The 17,371-nt window shown below is 45.9% G+C and overlaps 1 protein-coding gene across 2 annotated transcripts in view; it reads right to left on the bottom strand.

Moving 5' to 3' along the window:
- Positions 1-17,371, bottom strand: part of LOC126531754 (ATP-binding cassette sub-family G member 1-like) — a 221,589-nt gene that overhangs the window by 79,197 nt on the left and 125,021 nt on the right. Inside the window, exons 7-13 of one of the 2 annotated variants that reach the window (XM_050179462.3) lie at positions 14,853-14,967; positions 13,916-14,055; positions 10,801-10,902; positions 10,024-10,192; positions 8,754-8,854; positions 6,386-6,541; positions 658-2,581 (exon numbers count right to left, since the gene is read on the bottom strand). In XM_050179462.3, the coding sequence (XP_050035419.1) occupies positions 2,237-2,581; positions 6,386-6,541; positions 8,754-8,854; positions 10,024-10,192; positions 10,801-10,902; positions 13,916-14,055; positions 14,853-14,967 (1,128 nt within the window). In that variant the 3' untranslated portion in view covers positions 658-2,236. Of the gene's footprint in view, positions 1-657; positions 2,582-6,385; positions 6,542-8,753; positions 8,855-10,023; positions 10,193-10,800; positions 10,903-13,915; positions 14,056-14,852; positions 14,968-17,371 lie in introns of those variants that run through there. The other variant, XM_055071458.1, reaches the window with a different exon arrangement.

Here is a 17,371-nt window from a genome sequence, read left to right on the forward strand (position 1 = left end):
TGCGCATGACCATTCTTTGAATATAATAAAAATCAAGTTCGAAATGAAACGCCAGGAAACAATGTATTCTCTGTGTGAAACACCGAACACTTATTTAGCCTTTGCCTACGCTCAACGAAGTAAAGTAAAACGGTGTCGCTCACCTCGTTCTACTCTTTCGCAGTGTCCCGCTTGGTTGCAGCTAATACAGCAATCGATAGAAACGCATCTCGGTAGCCGTGACCTCATTCGTCTCGCAGTGTTACAAGCAAAAGTAAAGAAAAGGCGGCTTCTAGAATCGACCATCTTGCAGGCGTTGAACGACACAGATTGGCTGCGGAACCACCGCATATGTACCTGCGGCTTAAAAAATCTGAGTATTTGCGTTTATTTCGAAGTGCATTCGAGCCACTATTGCGTAGAAAGGTTACAAAATGTTTGTGTCAAAAATAAGGTTGCTGTATGGCCAAGCTAAGAAACTAAGGTCCTGCAGAAACCATTGATGATTATTATCTGGGTACCCTAATAGCTTTCTTATCGCACTGATTTGACCGTGGATGTCCGCGGACCACTGAAATGCAAAAGGTGTACCAGAAAGACTGAAGAAATCTTGCTTCAGTTTTTGATGAGACATGTAGGAATTTGCTACGTAGTGTTTTCGAGGACTAAAGGCAAAGATTTTGGTGGAGCAACGAACGATGTGAGTTTATTTCTACGTTATCGACGGTGATTTTCCGACAGTAACCACAGCCGATCCCACACGTCAATGACGAAGTATGTGTGCTTCACGAGGTACTTTTTAGCAGTAGCAGTCGAAAAATGATTTCTGGCGCTTCGCGCCGCTCAGCACTGAACATCTGGTCCTATCGTTGCTGCTGTTCGGCACTCCTCTTGGCCGCATAACGTTGTCGAGCCCTTTCGACGCGTAGACCACGTCGCACTGCCAACTCTCTTTCGCCGAGGACTCTTTTTTGGCAGCATATTCAGCGCCCTGTTGCACACTGCCGCGATTGACGAGGAGCCACCGCCGGCTGAACAAAGGAAAGAGGGCCATTCGGAGACGCCGACGCAAGCATGCACCCGCCGGTGACATACTTTCATTCCGCTCTCCCGCCTCGCTGGGATCCTTTCCCCGTCAGCACGTGCCTGGCCTCTCGTCTCTCGGTTAGATAACAAAAACCTGTCATGGTGGGCAGTGCCATTTGCTTTAAAAACAAACAAAAGGGGCCTTGTTTAAACGAGGGAAATGTTTGCTTGGGCTGTTCAAAAAACGTTGAGAGTACCCGCAAACGCTCCCGTCGACGATCACATGAATTTGACATCTGGAGAATCGAATAATCTCGGAATTGAACAGTTTTACGTTATCGCAGCCATGCCGAGTTTAATGAAGCGGGAGATGTTAGCCTGGCTGATCGCCTGGCATGCTGCTCCCGGTGATTTGTGATGAATATGATACACAGAGTGACAACACTAAGTCAAGTGAAAATAAGTACCTCGTATTGTTCCTTCTTTGTTCTTGTGTTCGGCCATCTGTGCTACCATGCTACTGCTGCCGCTGATGACATCAAACTCAGCAAGCTTCAAGTTGTTTGCCGGCATTAACCATGTCCTTGGTTCTGGGCATTTTCCTACCAGTTAAATATGCAACTCTGCCTCTTCAGATTGTCTTTGAAAGATTACCATCCTATTCAGCAGGAGAGCAGAGAATATGCCTATGAAATGTTCTGAGCAATAAGGCCCATGCCTAAATGATCTTATTTGGGCACGTATTCCAATTTCACTGTTCGTAAGCATACAAAATCTGGAAATGCCTTGCTTGGGCAACCGTTAAGCCGATTTCATTAAACACAAACCAAGCATGCACTGGCTCGCTTGAGGCACCATTAATGGCCTCGAAGCAAGGTAGAGAGTAAACATCGTCCGATAGCCTGTCCTTACCAGCGCGCTATATTAACGAGTAATATGCAGTTGCCAGGAGAAAACACATAGGCATCGGTATGGAGGGCTGTACAGATGATCCATTACACTGACGTCGCTCTCATCTAATGTCTCCTTCGTCGCTCCTCGAAGAGCACGCCACCGAGAGCGCGCACTTAGTCGGCAGGGCTGCGTTGACTAGGGCATTGCGGACTAGCGGCATCCCCCGTTGCTTGCACACCGAGAGCAGGCAACTCGCTCTCGCCATCCGTGAAAGAACCGCGCGTGCTCACAGTTTCTCCAGATTTGGCGGAAGAATGCTCGCCAAGAGTGCGTGCCGTCATGTTTTTCTTGCGAGCCTGAACCTGAGTAGAAAGAACCCGAGTATGCGAATGGCAGCCTCCATCGCAACGAGAATGAGCCAGAACTCGTGGATTGTCCTGTCTCCCGTCCCGGTGATCTGAAGCAGCTCGGCGGGGTCGTCGTACACGCATATGAAGTCGTCGCACGGAAGCTTGGCACGACCATAGCCGTAGGCCGAGACCAGGAGACCGTTGTACGCGTGGTTGACAAATGACACCTCTGTGAGCCAGCTCACGTATGGCTTCAGCATCTGGCGAGGCGCGAAAGCGCCACAGAACATGAACGCCGGAGACACGATGGGAAAAGCCACTGCTGCCGCTGACTGTGGGTGAAAATACAGAAAAACAACGTAAGTACGCCTTATTTCCAAATACTGTGTGTGTATTTGGTAGCGTGACGTAAACTTTATCCAATAGTCAAGACCAATTCTGAGGCCTTACAAAACCTCTCTCAGAATTGTGAGTTTCTAAATAACAACTGGTCATTCTGATGGCTTTTGAGAGCGTTCAGTCAACCTTATCACGTTGGAGTAATTAATGATGCTTTTGAAGTTGACATTCGTTTTTGTCGCGCACACAATTGTGGGTGTAAGCGTTTCTTGTACATATAAGGTCGTTAGACATGTGAAAGAAATCTCTTCTTGTGCAATGTAAAGCCCTCTTGCACCTCCAATAATATATTGATGGCGAGGACTACAGTTCCTTATTCGTAGGAATCCCGTAATGTTTCGGACGCAATTAAAAAAGACGCGTATCGTTCAAAGGTACAAGCATTCTCACAATATTTTGTATATATAGTCTTGTTTGTAGTTTAGGCTGCGAAAAAGCAACGGTCATCCTCTTATTCTTACAATACAAGCCCATTGCCGTGAAACTATGTTCAGTCACGCCGTCTTTTTTTTTTCTACGTTTCTAAAGCACATCATTGCGGTTATGTGGAGCGTATACAGCTACAGTGATTAGCGTCTGGCACAACAAGCTTTTCTTGTAACATTTTTGTTTATATAACTTGCAAAAATTCAGAACGGGGGTTAAATTATGTAGTGGAAAGGGCCGAACTGGTGCATTCTCGTGAATATAAATTCCTGGCCTTTCTTCATTATTAATGCGTTTTACTTGTTCTGCACATAGTACTGGTTGTTTGAGCGAAGCCACAGTGCACTACCACTAAAATGATTCAATGTCAATTCTTTTGCTCTTATCGCGTTGCCTACATTCATGACGCGCATTCCTTTTTTTTTTTTTTGCTACAGCGCTTCTTGCATGCTTTTTCCCGCTTACTTTGCAAGCATGACGACCTGCAGCGCGAATTTATTTATTTATTTATTTATTTATTTATTTATTTATTTATTTATTCAACGTAAGGATAAGTGTTGTTTATTAACTTTGTGTGGGAAGTTTGACTACTGATGAGCCCACTGTCCCAAAATTATAGCTAACACACACATATTAAAAAATACGCGAGGGAACAATATAAACAGAAAAAATATATATATAGTCAGAAGCCTTCACAATCGCACAGAGTAAAACTTCCTACCCTCACTTCATAAATATGCAAATGTCTTGATATAAACTGTAAATCTATGCATGCATAATACAGAGTCAGCGTGTGACCTGTGACAAGCACAATAACTCAGCTCATAATCAAATGCATCAGTTAAAATGAAAGCGTAAAAGAAGTCTGTGGTACGATAAAAGCACACCAAAGCACACAAAATGTCAACTAGTATGACAAGGCCAGTCATTATGGCATTGCGAGGCATAATTCGTATCACTTAATTGCACTATTCCCAAAGATTAATAAGATCACTCTTCACAAGAAAATCACGTAAGGCATTTACAGCTTATCTTTGTTTATAAGGACATGGAGAACCAAGCACCGAGCAATTTGTTTTTTGCAAAATATGGACGTCTATCTAAGGCGTCCAGACTATCCCGAAGTTTCTCTCGATGTTGGTTGAATTGTGGACATTCGTTGAGGGAAAGTTCTACTACAAAGGCTTCCGGGTGTCAAAGCGTACACAGTCTGAAGAGGGTCTTTTCCGTATGCGACATAAAAAACGGAACGTGTACGCCACATCGAGACGTACACAATGCAAGAGCGCATCTAAAGCTCGTTCCATCATGATATTTAATGAAAAACTTAACAAAGGGTCAATAATGTGCTAGAAAGACGATTTTGTTCGCTCATCGAACCAGGTGGTCTTTGATAATTGCGCCTCAGTTCCTGAAGTGCTGTTTGGGCGTCAGATAGAGCGAACGGTACAGGGGCGCTATAACGTAAAACTATTCCAAACTTTTCTATTCCAATTATGCAATCAGCCCTCCACGATTGGTCAAAAGCTTTCTTGGACCATCCCCACTTAAACTGTCTGTCACGCGAAGTCACGAAAACCGTGATAGCTACTCATCTTATATGACGTGTACACATCTGATTATGCATGATTTGATCGAACAAAAGAAAAATAGTTATTTCTGATTCGACCCCTTTTCACCATTAGCCCTCGGCTACTGGTCAAAAGTTTTCGGGCTGCGCCCACTTTACGGGCCTGTCACGCGACGTCACAAAACCGCGAAAACACACGCGTCAAAGTGACGTGTACGCGATAAAAATGCATTAATATGCCGAACAAAACTGAATTTTCTTCTGAATAGCCGCGGGCTGCCCCGTCCCGATAGGAATAAAAGATGACTGCCGCCGATCGCTCAGGCACTGGCCGGAGAGCATGAGTTTAATTGCGTATAATAAAACTTTTTTCGTGGCAGTGTAACGTTCTCGAGCACTTTCGGAACGTTTACGACCTCGTTCTGCCAACTCTTCTTTGCTGAGGATCCGTTTCAGCGTCATTCTTAAGCTTCCGTTGCATGCCACCGCGATTTTCGACGAGCCACCGCAAGCTAAGTAAGGGAATGCGGACCAACCGCAGACGCCGGCACCCCCCTCTTGATCCGGTTATCGATTTTCAGTGCGGTGGCTCGGCCCCATAGAATCCCTCTGCACTTGAGCGTGCACCTCGCCTCTTGTGAGCCAATTAGATAAGACAAGCCGCTGAGTTTAGGCAATGTTATTCGTTTTTCAAGCAAACAAAATTGATCTCCTATGAACGAGATGAACGTTTGATTAGCCCGTTCAGACAACTCTGCTGGTGACCGCCCGATCTTTGGGTCAGAGGTTAAAAAAATTTGACGTGAAGAGATTGGAATAAAAACATATTGGAATAGTTTTATGTTATAGGACCCCAGGTGTGAGTTCACATTATGCGCCGCAGCAGCCATTTTGTCCACTTCATTTCCCGTTATTGCAATGTGGCTTGGGATTTATTCTAAACGGATCTGATAGCCAGAATAAGAAGCGAGCGTCAATACTCTCTTAATTTCGTAGCAAACCGAGGGGTTGTCACCATGAAAATAGCGTTGTAATAGTGTCTCCAGGGCTGCTTTGGAGACCGGGTAGATTACCTCAATTTGACTACGTGTACGTTTGGCCACAAATGCTGCAGCTTGTAAAATGCCAAATAGTTCTGCTGATTTGGATAATGTTTTGTGAGAGAGACGGTAACTTTTCTTTACTTCACACGCTGGGACGTAAAATGCAGCAGTTGGACTGACTGACTTGATGCATCTGTGAAGACAAACTTGTGGTTTTCCTGCTGTCGACTCATACGTAGTAGAGACAGAAATTTTGTCTCCAATGGATGAGTCGAAAATTTCTTTTCTACACTAGTTCCTGGTTCAGCAACATTGAAGGCGTCGTCAGCCTTCAGCCATCTAGGATTAATGCCCGGCCGTTTGGTATGGTATTCTTGGGGAAGTTAACTCTACAGTGCTCGCACCGTATCACAGATAAGGCCACTGTTCTGCATAAGTTTGCTTCCTGGCGGATTATTTTCGTGCCGCGGTGACAGACGGAGAAAGTGGCGACACGTTTCTTGGACGCGAACAACTTGGATAGGTGGTTCCATCGCTTCTGCTATGACAAGATTGTCCAACGTCGAGTGAGGCACACCCAGGCACTTCTGGCTATTATGTCTGTTAGTCGGTGTTCATTACACTGAGACAGATTATGCATGACAGGCAAGGAATAGGCAAGGAGGAGAAGTGGGTCTGCTGAGAGATGTAACATTTACCTGCACGGTGCAGAGTGCTGACACGGAGAGCGCAATGGCTTGTGAAACGCCACACAGCTGGATGGAGAACAGTAGCATGGCGGCGAAGCGCCACAATTCCTGTGGTTGCGCTGTCGGGTAATAGATTGCGCCCATGTACAACGATACGGGAACCACCTGCAGGCAGTGAACCGACATGTGCATATATATATATATATATATATATATATATATATATATATATATACACGGAAAGAACAAGTCATTTTAGGAAAATAATAAAGAAAGAAACAGTCTTCCAGCGCGCGGCTGCGAACACAGGATGTGGCCAAAAGTGGGCGATTTGGCGTGGTTTTACAGCTGATATTTTGGTATCGCGACTATTCGAGGACAAAGAAGGGAAACACGTGCAGTGAGTGAGTGAGTGAGTGAATAAACTTTATTGTAGGTCCGGCGAGGACGCGAACTCGTCGCGCACCCAGCTAGTCCCACGTCGGGACCGGCAGGTCTAGCCCACCGGCCCGGTCACGGGCACGCTGGACGGCCAGGATTTGCTTTTCTAGAGCGGGGCTACGCAAAAGCGAGTGAAGTCCTGTCGTTCCTTCTTTTTTGTCCTAGTGTCATTTACCAAAGTGAGAGAGAGCAAAGGATAAATGAAAGGTAGGAAGGTTAACCAGGACGGAGCCCGGTTAGCTACCCTACACAGGGGAAAAGGAAAAGGGGGCGGAGAGATTAAAAGAAGAAGAGAAAGTCCACTGGGGATATCGTTCGCTCACTCAGTCCGGATCACAGACGGTGACTCAATCCGGTAGCTTTCAAATATCGCAGCAGCGCTTCTGTGGTTTTTTTGTAGCTGCGATATGCGAGGACATGGTCCCAAGATCTTCTTCAAAGTGAACGATTTTATATTTAACTGATTAAGAGCTATGCAGAGGTCATGTCCTTCATTTACAAAAGATTGACAGTAGCACAGTAGATGTTCTGTAATACCAACTGTAACTAACACAAGATTAGTAATGGGCTGCCAACTATTTTGTGACCATCGCAGTTATTCGTGCTGAAGTGAATTGTTACGCCCCTTGAATGATTGGGCACTATGAAATCGCGGAATTCTATTTTGTTTGAGTTCGCAGTGTCGCCCAAAGTGAGAAGCGGTGAGAGCGACAGGTTGCTCAACTCTGGACTTTGATGTCGATTCTGGTTTCTCCACACATGGACACCCTGTTCCTGTTGAACTTCCTCTTCCTTAGGGTGCACCAGCAAGTGGTAACGCTCTAGAAGCCTTGACACAGGGCCCAGAGGTTGATGACCACCAAAGGTCCCAGAACAGATTAGTTTGCAGAATCATCAACCGGCAAGCCATACGAGCCATGAGCTGTCGCCACCACTAAAACTACGGCATTACATCAGTGCAAGTGGAACGAAACTGAAACCTTTTCTGAAATGCTCCAGTCACATACATCTTAAGTTGTCGAATATCTTCCCATGCTGTGCACTTCCAGATGGTGGCAATATCGGTTATGCGTGGACGTAGCGTTGCGGAGAACATTTGAGTGCAGTTTTTACAAAACATGGCCTGCAACAGAACATATGAAGCATGCTAAACTTATCACAGAGCAGTAAAAGCGAAGAAGCAGAGAGATTATGCGCCAAAATATACGGCACATGTCGTAGCTTTACATAAAAAAGTAACTGCAGTAAAACAAACTGCGCACCGGAGTAGATATTGCTAATAGAATGCATCAGCTTTTGTAATTTTGTAACAAAAGGCTCAGTGGTGATGCGCGATTGAAAAGAGTCCCATTTTAGAATCGTGCGCTGTTTAAATGGCTTTGCGAGCTGCCCTTTCGACACACGGCTCGAGGTCTGTGAAGGTGATCGCGGCGTGGAAACGTTGCTGTGGGTTTCTGGAACAAGACGTCATGAAGAAATGGGCGGTGTAACGATCTGTAGAATAGCGAAATACGCTTCTGAGTTGCAACGTTAGTGTAATGAGGGTGCTCCGCTCAAATGCAACGTATGGTGCTTACCGCACGTTAACAGCACCAGCAACGCAAGTGTCGTCTAATCCTAGATGGAAGAGGCATACTCAGACTTTCGGCAAACTAACGCTACGAATGCGAGACTGTGTATATGGACAAGAACGTTCCCGAGGCTATACAAAATGGAGTAGTCCAGTGAACCGGTAGGCCGAAACAAAAGTGAGATTGATGTGACGGTTAAACAAAACGTGGGATTGTAACTGTAGCCCGAGTATACCGTCCACGTCTTCGAAAGTATGGTTGCTTGACTTTTCATCGAATGGGCAGTGAAATGTTGCTGACTGCTTCGTAGTGGAATACAAGAAAAAGAAAATGGAGTGGGTTTGTGCAGAGCACTTCTGACTCACGAGAAACGGCAGTTCTGCGAAGTAGTATGCCAGGTAGTACATCTTGAGACCGTACCAACAATTTCGCTGCTCCCTGACTAACACGGACACCTCCACCGGAACTGTAAGGAAAATAAGAAGAAAATACACGATGCATCAATAGGTCGATCTATTTTAATCAACGTTTAACAGCAAAGTTAAAGTACACCTCCTTCAGATATTTAGATACAAGAATGACATTTTGACGACAGTGTAATGCATTTATTCATAAATGTAGCAAGCCCTCGGTGTGAGCATTGTTAATCTTGCGTATACACCTTAAGAAAGAAAAGAAAAGCAGGAAGAAAAAAAAAACGAAGAAAGGCACGGAGGGCACATGAATGTTTTAAGAGACTACACTGGCCATTGTTGTCTCCTTTAGCAAGGAATACCTTACGTGAGCCACCAATTAGAAGAAATCCGATCTCGCCGTTCCGTGCTGTTTTCTTTTTTGTTTATGTCGATAAAGAAATACAACATACCCAGCGCCTATAACAAATGTATAATTGGCCTGTGATCAGCCACTGCGTTGACCGACAAACCAATTGTGAGGGGTATTGACGATAACGCTAAGCCAGTGAAATAGAACTGCCCGCCGAAGAGCATCTGTTTGGCGAGTAAGCGGACTGCTGTAGCGGCCTATACATGATTCAAAATTTGAGCTCGATATTCACGTATATTCACACGCCGCTGGGGAGGTTTTTCTTTTCAGCTATCTTTTTCGGCAGAACGCCATAAACGGTGTATTCGCCAACAAGAGCCACTTTTTCCGTGCCTTTCTTTCACATTGCATCTCCTGCGCACTTAGCACACGTGGACCCAGCTACCACCTGAAGAGCTTTCACTCGCAAGGACGATAGCACTCAACTATCAAGTCGTCGAACTTCCACGCGGGTTATCTCCTTCACATACAGCACTCGCACATACAGGCGAGGGCGCGCGACGGTGATTTTATCGCCCTTGAACTTTATACAGAACCTCACGGCGACAGCGACGGCCGATATGCGCCTCGAGCGTCCAAATAATCGATATCGCAATAAGAGAGAATGAGGGGAAGCGCGCAAGCACGGACGCAATCCAGCGGCATACAGTAAGCAACTTTCTCAGTCTATTATATAGGCCGTCAGACCTTAGGAACCCTGAGATCAGGCATTGAGGCAACACGCTACTTGAATTACGCTCCGCCAAGGAGTGAAAGTGGTCGATCGAGAGTTCAGCCGCATGATGGGCGTCTCTCTGCTGGTGTACGCACACACAACTGTCGAAGGGAACACAGTCTGGACGACGCAGATGCAGACCACGACGAAGTAAAGCTTCACGCTGTGCACCACCGTGGTGGCGCGGCTGCCGATGTCGTAGAAAAGGACGATGGACATCACCGCAAACGCCGCGTACGCCAGCACACGCAACATGGTCGCCACCTGCGCCAATACATTTGGGGCATTCATCAACAGAGCAATATTCTTACAGACCTGCTCCAGGTTATGATGCCATTCTATTGCTTATCGCGAACCTGCTGGTTCTTGCGTGCACGCGTGATTGTCCTGGAAAGTTCGGAAGGGCTAGGAAAGAAGGTTTTAAAATGTGATCTTGCCCCTGACTTCAGCCTGCACTCGCTTCTCCAGGTTTCGATAGCCAAATCATGCGTTATTATGGCGGACCTAGACTCAGTTCTTGTACATAAGTACTACTGCTTAAAATGATGCTAGTTAGAGAATTCAGCGCAAGTCATAAAAAAATTGTTTAAGTGTAAAAAAAATTGTGCTCTCCGCCTCTGCGTTATTTTATTTTTCCTTGTGTCAGATGGAGGAGCACTGTTTTGTGTTCGTACCAAACAACCTGCACAGTATACCTTGCCTGTGATATTCAGTTTCGTTTATGAACGTTATTATGTGCCACGCCCATGTATGATGAGCATAATCCACACTGAAATGCTATAGCACATGTAGACAGAAAAACGCGACCTGAAGTGTGGCGTAGATATGCTCGCGGCCGCTCGATCCAGATCATGAAGCTTACAAATACGCACCTTATTTCGTATAATCGATAACCAGCACCTCCTGAGCAACGTCCGGAACTGCTGGAACTGGTTGACTTTAAACGAGTACATCCGGTACTGCTCTGCTCTTTCCTGGGTCAAAAGCGCAGTAAATATAGCTTAAAACTTATAAGGAACTGCATATTGCACGTAAACATACTTTCACAATGCACCCTTGTTTCGTCGGCATAACACCACTAAATTACATATATTTACTACTTATGCGTTACGCACACGTTTCCTTCGACTGAAACGCAAAACGGAAACGCGCTCTTCAGCCTTCTAATACGCGATACTTAATTTATTTTATATGTACAAGTACTGTAAACCTTCAGTGAGAATATATCATAGAGGAATAATACAAGATTGCCGGGAATACAATATGCTACAAAAACATTAGAAATAAAGATGAAAATCCAGTTATTACAGGTTATGCATAGCAAAATATTTGAGACCAGCAAACAGCAAATTAGCACAGCTGGCACATTAAAGAACATCAGTCCAGAACACTATAACAAAGATAAAGCATCTTACACCGACTTCCAGAGCGAACATAAAGATTAAATTATTGATAATAAAAAAATTATTTCGGCATCCATGTAATGATTCTAGCTCAGACAGAAGAACAAATAAAACATGTGCACTTGATGGTTTTGAAGCCACTATAAATTTTACAATTCAATTAAGGGAAAAACACATCACCAACACGACTATAAGACATGCAAAGAGGCAGGGGATACAGGGGAACCAGACAGACTAACGGAGCTCCTTGTTTCTGCTTCTAATTTCACTCACCGCCTAATTTTTAAGAGGCTCGAAGTCAAACATACGTCACAGGCCCCGCCTTCATTTCTTTTTTCCTGTGGTATGCATTTCCGCTGACCGCGCCGCGCGCGAGCTGTTGTCTCGTTCGCGCAGCGCGCTGTGCACAAGGAAACATGACTACCGGTATAATTCAGTGCTACACGAATACTGAGGCAGAACAAAGGGATCGCAGAGCGTGATCACGCGCTGGAACACGGTAGAAAATGGCATAGTTTCGGTACCTACGCACGTGACCGCACGACCGTGGGAACAAGCAGACGAAGCGGAAGTACACCTCTCTTGCTTCGGTGCGAAGTAAAAAAAAAAAAAAAAAAACACGCAGACATTCCGTTTGTGTGTTTTATTATTTTTCTAAACTTCAATTCGTCGATTCAAGCAACAGATCGCACAGATAACAGATGTTGTCTTGAATAATTCTCGATGTCACGCGTCACCACGGGCGACGACACACTGCGGACACGATTACGTAGGCGCAGGAGCCCGACTACGTCACCATCCCTTTCCGGGAGGATTCGCCGCGAGTGAAGAGGGTAACGGCGTTCGGATTGAAATTTCAGGCCTTTCCGCGGCGCGTAGCGATGCAATTCTTTGGAAACACGATCGTTGGAGCGCATTGTATGCTCTGCGCTTGTCAGCTCAAAATGGCCAGACCTGGTGAGGGGCCCTTTAAGGAACGAATCCTCCCTGCCGTAGGTATATCTAGATTATCTGTGCGCGCGAGAAGCGCAGGCAAGTGAAGGTTAGCGGATGCACTGCAAGAGTTAGTAAGGCTCCACAGAACGTAAGCCTGCGAACACATCAAACGGCTGTTCCATGGTCGCACGTAGGCCGGGTCTACGCGCGTAGTGTTCCGCACCGTGCGCCGGCTATCGCAACACTTCGGTTCCGTGAAGTTTCCCTTACCGTGGGAAGAAGGCAACTCGGGCCGCAGTCAATGCATCTAAACACGGAGTCAAAAATTACGTTCTGCTTCCTCGCCGGCGCGCTGTGGTAGGGATGCGTGGCCACCCGAAATTTGTTCAATAAAGCAGAACAGTTCCTCAATACACAGCGAGAATGTGTGTTTGTGCTCATAAACTCCAGATGGATCGCAAATGGGTCGGTCTGTCGTACGTGTGTCCAGTGCATTCTTGCAGTGCTGTGAGAATGCGTACATTTTTTTCTTACCGCCAGACGTCTAGTTCGCAAGTCCGTCTGAGAGCCCCAGGAAGTCCAATCAAAGAAAAGTAAGTAGAAGGGAGCGGTAAAGGTGATCTTTGAAAAAAAAAAAAAGAAACACGCGCAAACTGACCAGCAGCCGGTACCTGCGGTTGATGAGAACAGTTAGGTTGGCTGGGCTTATAACGCATGTTTATTTTCGTAAAAGCCGGTAAAAGCAGTGGATTCGACTTCATGGCCCAATTTGCGAAGTTCATTAGGAACTTTTTTTCAACAAGACTTCGGCAACCGTAATGTGATGAGACAACATTTTAGGATTGCCGCGGAGCGCGCGCGTCCGAGCAGCCCGGTTGCGCGCCGGGCGGCGTGGTTTCGCGAGAAATGTAAACAAGAGAGGAGAACTGGCCCGACATGACGCCGGAGCAACGCAAACTTCCGACTTCACTTAGCTTCACAAAGAGTGACGTCAGGACCCCTCCTCAGTTTCTTTTCCTTCCTCCATGGTGCTGCCGCTTCTTTTTTACCATTTCGCTTCGTCCCGCCTCCGTGTACTCAGCAGATCACGTGACCTGCAACCGTGCCTGCCACCTAGCGCCCCCGAAACGCATGCGCTGTCGCACCCGGGAGAGCATGGCGGTGGTGGCGCCCGCGACGTCACGAATGATCCTCGAGAATCCGTGTGGTTGCTATTGCATTAAAGTGGCGTTTCAAATTTACGCCGTTCAAATTTACGTGCGCACTTGGCATTCACAATAATTCGCGGCATGCAATCACAACTCGGTTTGCATGTTTGAGCAGCGATTATTCTCTATATCAACCCCACCATGGCAAAGAAGCCGTCAATTTCCGGCAACATGACCTCCATCACAACTCCAGCCGCACGTGAATAAAGTAAAAGCTACCAGGGATGATTTGGATGCTGGCAACATTTGGCACTCAGATATAAAAATAGCCGCATTGCTTCCAGCTACTACGAATGATTAGCAAGCCGCAGCGAAGTGAGGTGTTAAATGAGATTAAGTTGTACGTTCCTTGAAATTTGCATTGCATGTGCGGCGCTAACAGCACTCGGTGAAAGTGTCGGACGTATAGCAATTATTATCCATATTAGTAAATGGCTCACCTGTTCCGTCATGACTTTTCCGCCATAAATAGTCGTGCTGCTGTAATCGACGCCTTGTTCGGCGCTACTAAGTGGAATCCGAAACTCGGCGCTTAGTCTTTCGCAGTGGTCGCTGTGTTCTTCCGAAGCTATCTCACAAACTGCGAAAAGAGAGAGAGAGAAAACAAGGGTAGGAAAGGCAGGGAGGTCAACCAGAACAGCATCCGGTTTGCTACCCTACACTGGGGGTGGGAACTGCGAAAAGAAAAATAAAGAAACCTGGCATTTGCTTGCTGCATTTACGCAAAACATACGATGGAGATGGTCAAATAAAATGGCCACGGGGTCAGAGATCGAGCCCCGCTCTCTGGCAACGTGGGAAGAGCGGAAACCGAACACTGAACCATGATCTCAGTCATCGCACACAACGTCATCGGCCGTCTTATGCATTGTGACGGCAATAATAGGAGGCCCCAGGCGAACGTGTAATCTTTACTTAACGTTTTGAAACAACCGTGATGGGTAATGAAACTACTGCTTATATCAGTGGCCGGAAAGAATAGGCACTCCAGGGCTCACGAAAATGAGTAGGAATGTCCTTATCAATATCTACGGTCTCGGGAAACTCAAAGCTTCACAAGTGGGCCAGCAGGCGGCCAGGCTGCGGTTCCGCGCGGGCAGCAGCTTCGAGATTTTATACGAAGTCTGCACGAACAACCGACGACAGATGGATGACGATAAAGCACGTAAGCCGTCATTCCGTAGTTTACTCTATCGAACTGAGCCATGATGCTGTGCCACCCTTGCAAAGAACACGCAGACGTTGAGCAAAGCTTGCCGTATGTTCGCTGGGATCTCGAATATCGCGATTTTTATTTTTGGCTGCTTTCATTACGAAGCTTCACAAGATCATGGTACCATGACCACGGGCTTCGAGTTTGCCTTGTTTGCAACTTACTGTAATCGGCGGGATTGTGATACTCGGGGCAGTGCAAGCCACGTTGTGCTAGGAACGGAATGAGCTCGTCGACCCTGCCATTGTAGATGCAGCGGCCGCTGGACACCATGTAGAGCTGCATAGAAAGGCATGCGGAGTAATTTGTGACAACTTTTGAGAGAGAATGACAAAGTTCAGTTATGTTTGGAGAGGTCGCCTTAGCGACATGTCGTGCACGCAAAATCAGGTTAGATGGTCAGGGGCGAAAGAAAGGAAGTGAGATAATGACAATATAAAAAAACGTACACATTATTACCTACACATGCCCCAAATGCACTAACACAAAAGTTACTTACAGAATCTCACTAAGGAATCTCACTTTACCAACCTTTGAGGTTGGTAAAGCGACTACAAATACAAATTGAGTTAACAATGTCATCACACGAGGGACACAACGGCGCGCTTTTTTAAATAAAGAATGTCCTGCGCATGCGGCCTTCAGACGAGTGGTTCGAAGGCAGGTTCGACTACACCTACCACGTGGTGCAGGAAAGATGCACCTGGGGCGATATCGCAGCCCGCACGTGGTGCTCTCAGCGTAACCTGTGGCGTGGCTATACGCTGAGGGCGCCACGCAAGTGGTGAACGGACCGCGCCACTTCTTGACAATGTATACGGGTGTGCGAATAGCAGCATGTTTTTTTTTTTGTTGTTGAGACCGAATACGAATTAAATAGAATATCAAATATCTCTATCATAGCTCATGAATATTGTACAGTTTTGTCAGCATTATTATCAAACAGTTTTCACATCCTGGTATTCACAATATCAGGAAGTTTCTGTAATTGCACTATATTAGAGAGCGTGCCTAAATTAAATGCACAAAGGGAATAGCAGTAACAACTAAGCAGTTCGCAAAATCTGGTGTCTTCAAAGCAGACACTCTTATGAATTATCATATACAGTTTATATAGACAATCTCGCGGGCTAATTAACATCTGTGTATACCTCCGCGAGCAAACCACAAATTGCGTGTCGGCTGTGGCTATGGCAGAGCAAGAAATCGCGCTTTTTCTCTACAGTTAGACTGATAGCAGCAGATGGTGCTTTACGAGTGCATACAGTAAGTTTCAACGAAACGTATTCATACTTAAACTAATGAGAGGACACAGGTGCTACATCTATGAATTGTAACAAAACAATACTTTCGGCTGAATTCCATGATTAAGCAAAAGTTAAATGCGAAAAACTGTGGTTTAGCAGGGAAAATCTGGCTCCCTAAGTGACGCTGCCTGCTCTAGTAGATTATGTTCACTGCGGATGGAATGAAAGTGATACCGTTTTGCTTCAGTTTTCTGTTTGATCGTGCGCAGTAGACGACGTAATGTATTCAAAAACTACTCGAAAATGTGGCGGAGGCTATCCATTTCCGAATAGCTTCGATCTGCGAGCCTGGAAGAGTCATGAGATGCCATGAGAACCCTTTTCGGGCCGGCTGTCGACTAGGACTCACTTTTCACAGCGGGCCCGGACTAGGGTGTCGCGTTAAATTAAGTTGCTCTCTCTCTCTCTCTCTCTCTCTCTATTCGAAAAGATTTCAATTTTCGCATGGTGAATATTCACCTTTAGGACCGAATAGAATAGGACAACATTCGTCGTTCGTTATTTGTAAGTTTCGAATACTCGCACACTCCCATGAAAATGGCATCAGGGTCAGCTTGCATTTGTGTGTGCAGTTCAGGCGGCACGGTCAGCCCTGACATTACTTGCTATGCCTCTGCGAGCGGGCAACACCTAAGCCACAACATTGTGGGCTCTCCTAGAAGGCCACTATGTGTAAGCTGTTAATTGAGGACAACCATGTGCGCTGTGACGTGAAGAATCTACCGCAAGAAAAGAGAGAAAATTAGGACAAACGAGAGAAAACACAGTACAAGAATGGCTATCGCATGCTCGCTCCGCGAAACTTTTCAGTGATGCTTGTGCATCAATTCGAGAAAAAGACAAACAGAATGTCAATGAGCAGGAAATGCGGAAGTACGCGAAGGAGTAAATTTAGATAACGGCATCTTTCGCAAGAATTGGAGATGTTATCAAGATTTCAAGCACGAATAAAAGGTCTTGCAGCTCAATTTACATTTCTTTGCTGATACTCGAAGTTTTTTAATAATTGATTTGGCCCAATATTGTGCATCGTACAATTATTAGGCTCTTCACATTGTAACATTCACATGGGGGCTACACCTATTCCTGCTACTTATTTGGCGATATCAACGGTATTTTGCGCACGTAGTAGCATCGTATAGGCAGTGAAGGTAATATGGACAACTTCTAGCATATGACGTATGGTAAACGCTATGTATTCGACCTGCATATTTGTCAATGGTTGCCCGTCATGAGCGCTCCAGCAGCTATCCTTCCTGTAAAGTGGTTAGCGAGGGATATCCCTCTCTGTGTATGAGCGAATTGAGCAATACACAAGAAAATTGAGAGAGAGAGAGAGAGAGAGAGAGAGGAATACGAAGAAAGGAATTAGGGAG

This window comes from Dermacentor andersoni, chromosome 5 (assembly GCF_023375885.2).
Source record: "Dermacentor andersoni chromosome 5, qqDerAnde1_hic_scaffold, whole genome shotgun sequence".
NCBI classification, from domain to species: domain Eukaryota; kingdom Metazoa; phylum Arthropoda; class Arachnida; order Ixodida; family Ixodidae; genus Dermacentor; species Dermacentor andersoni.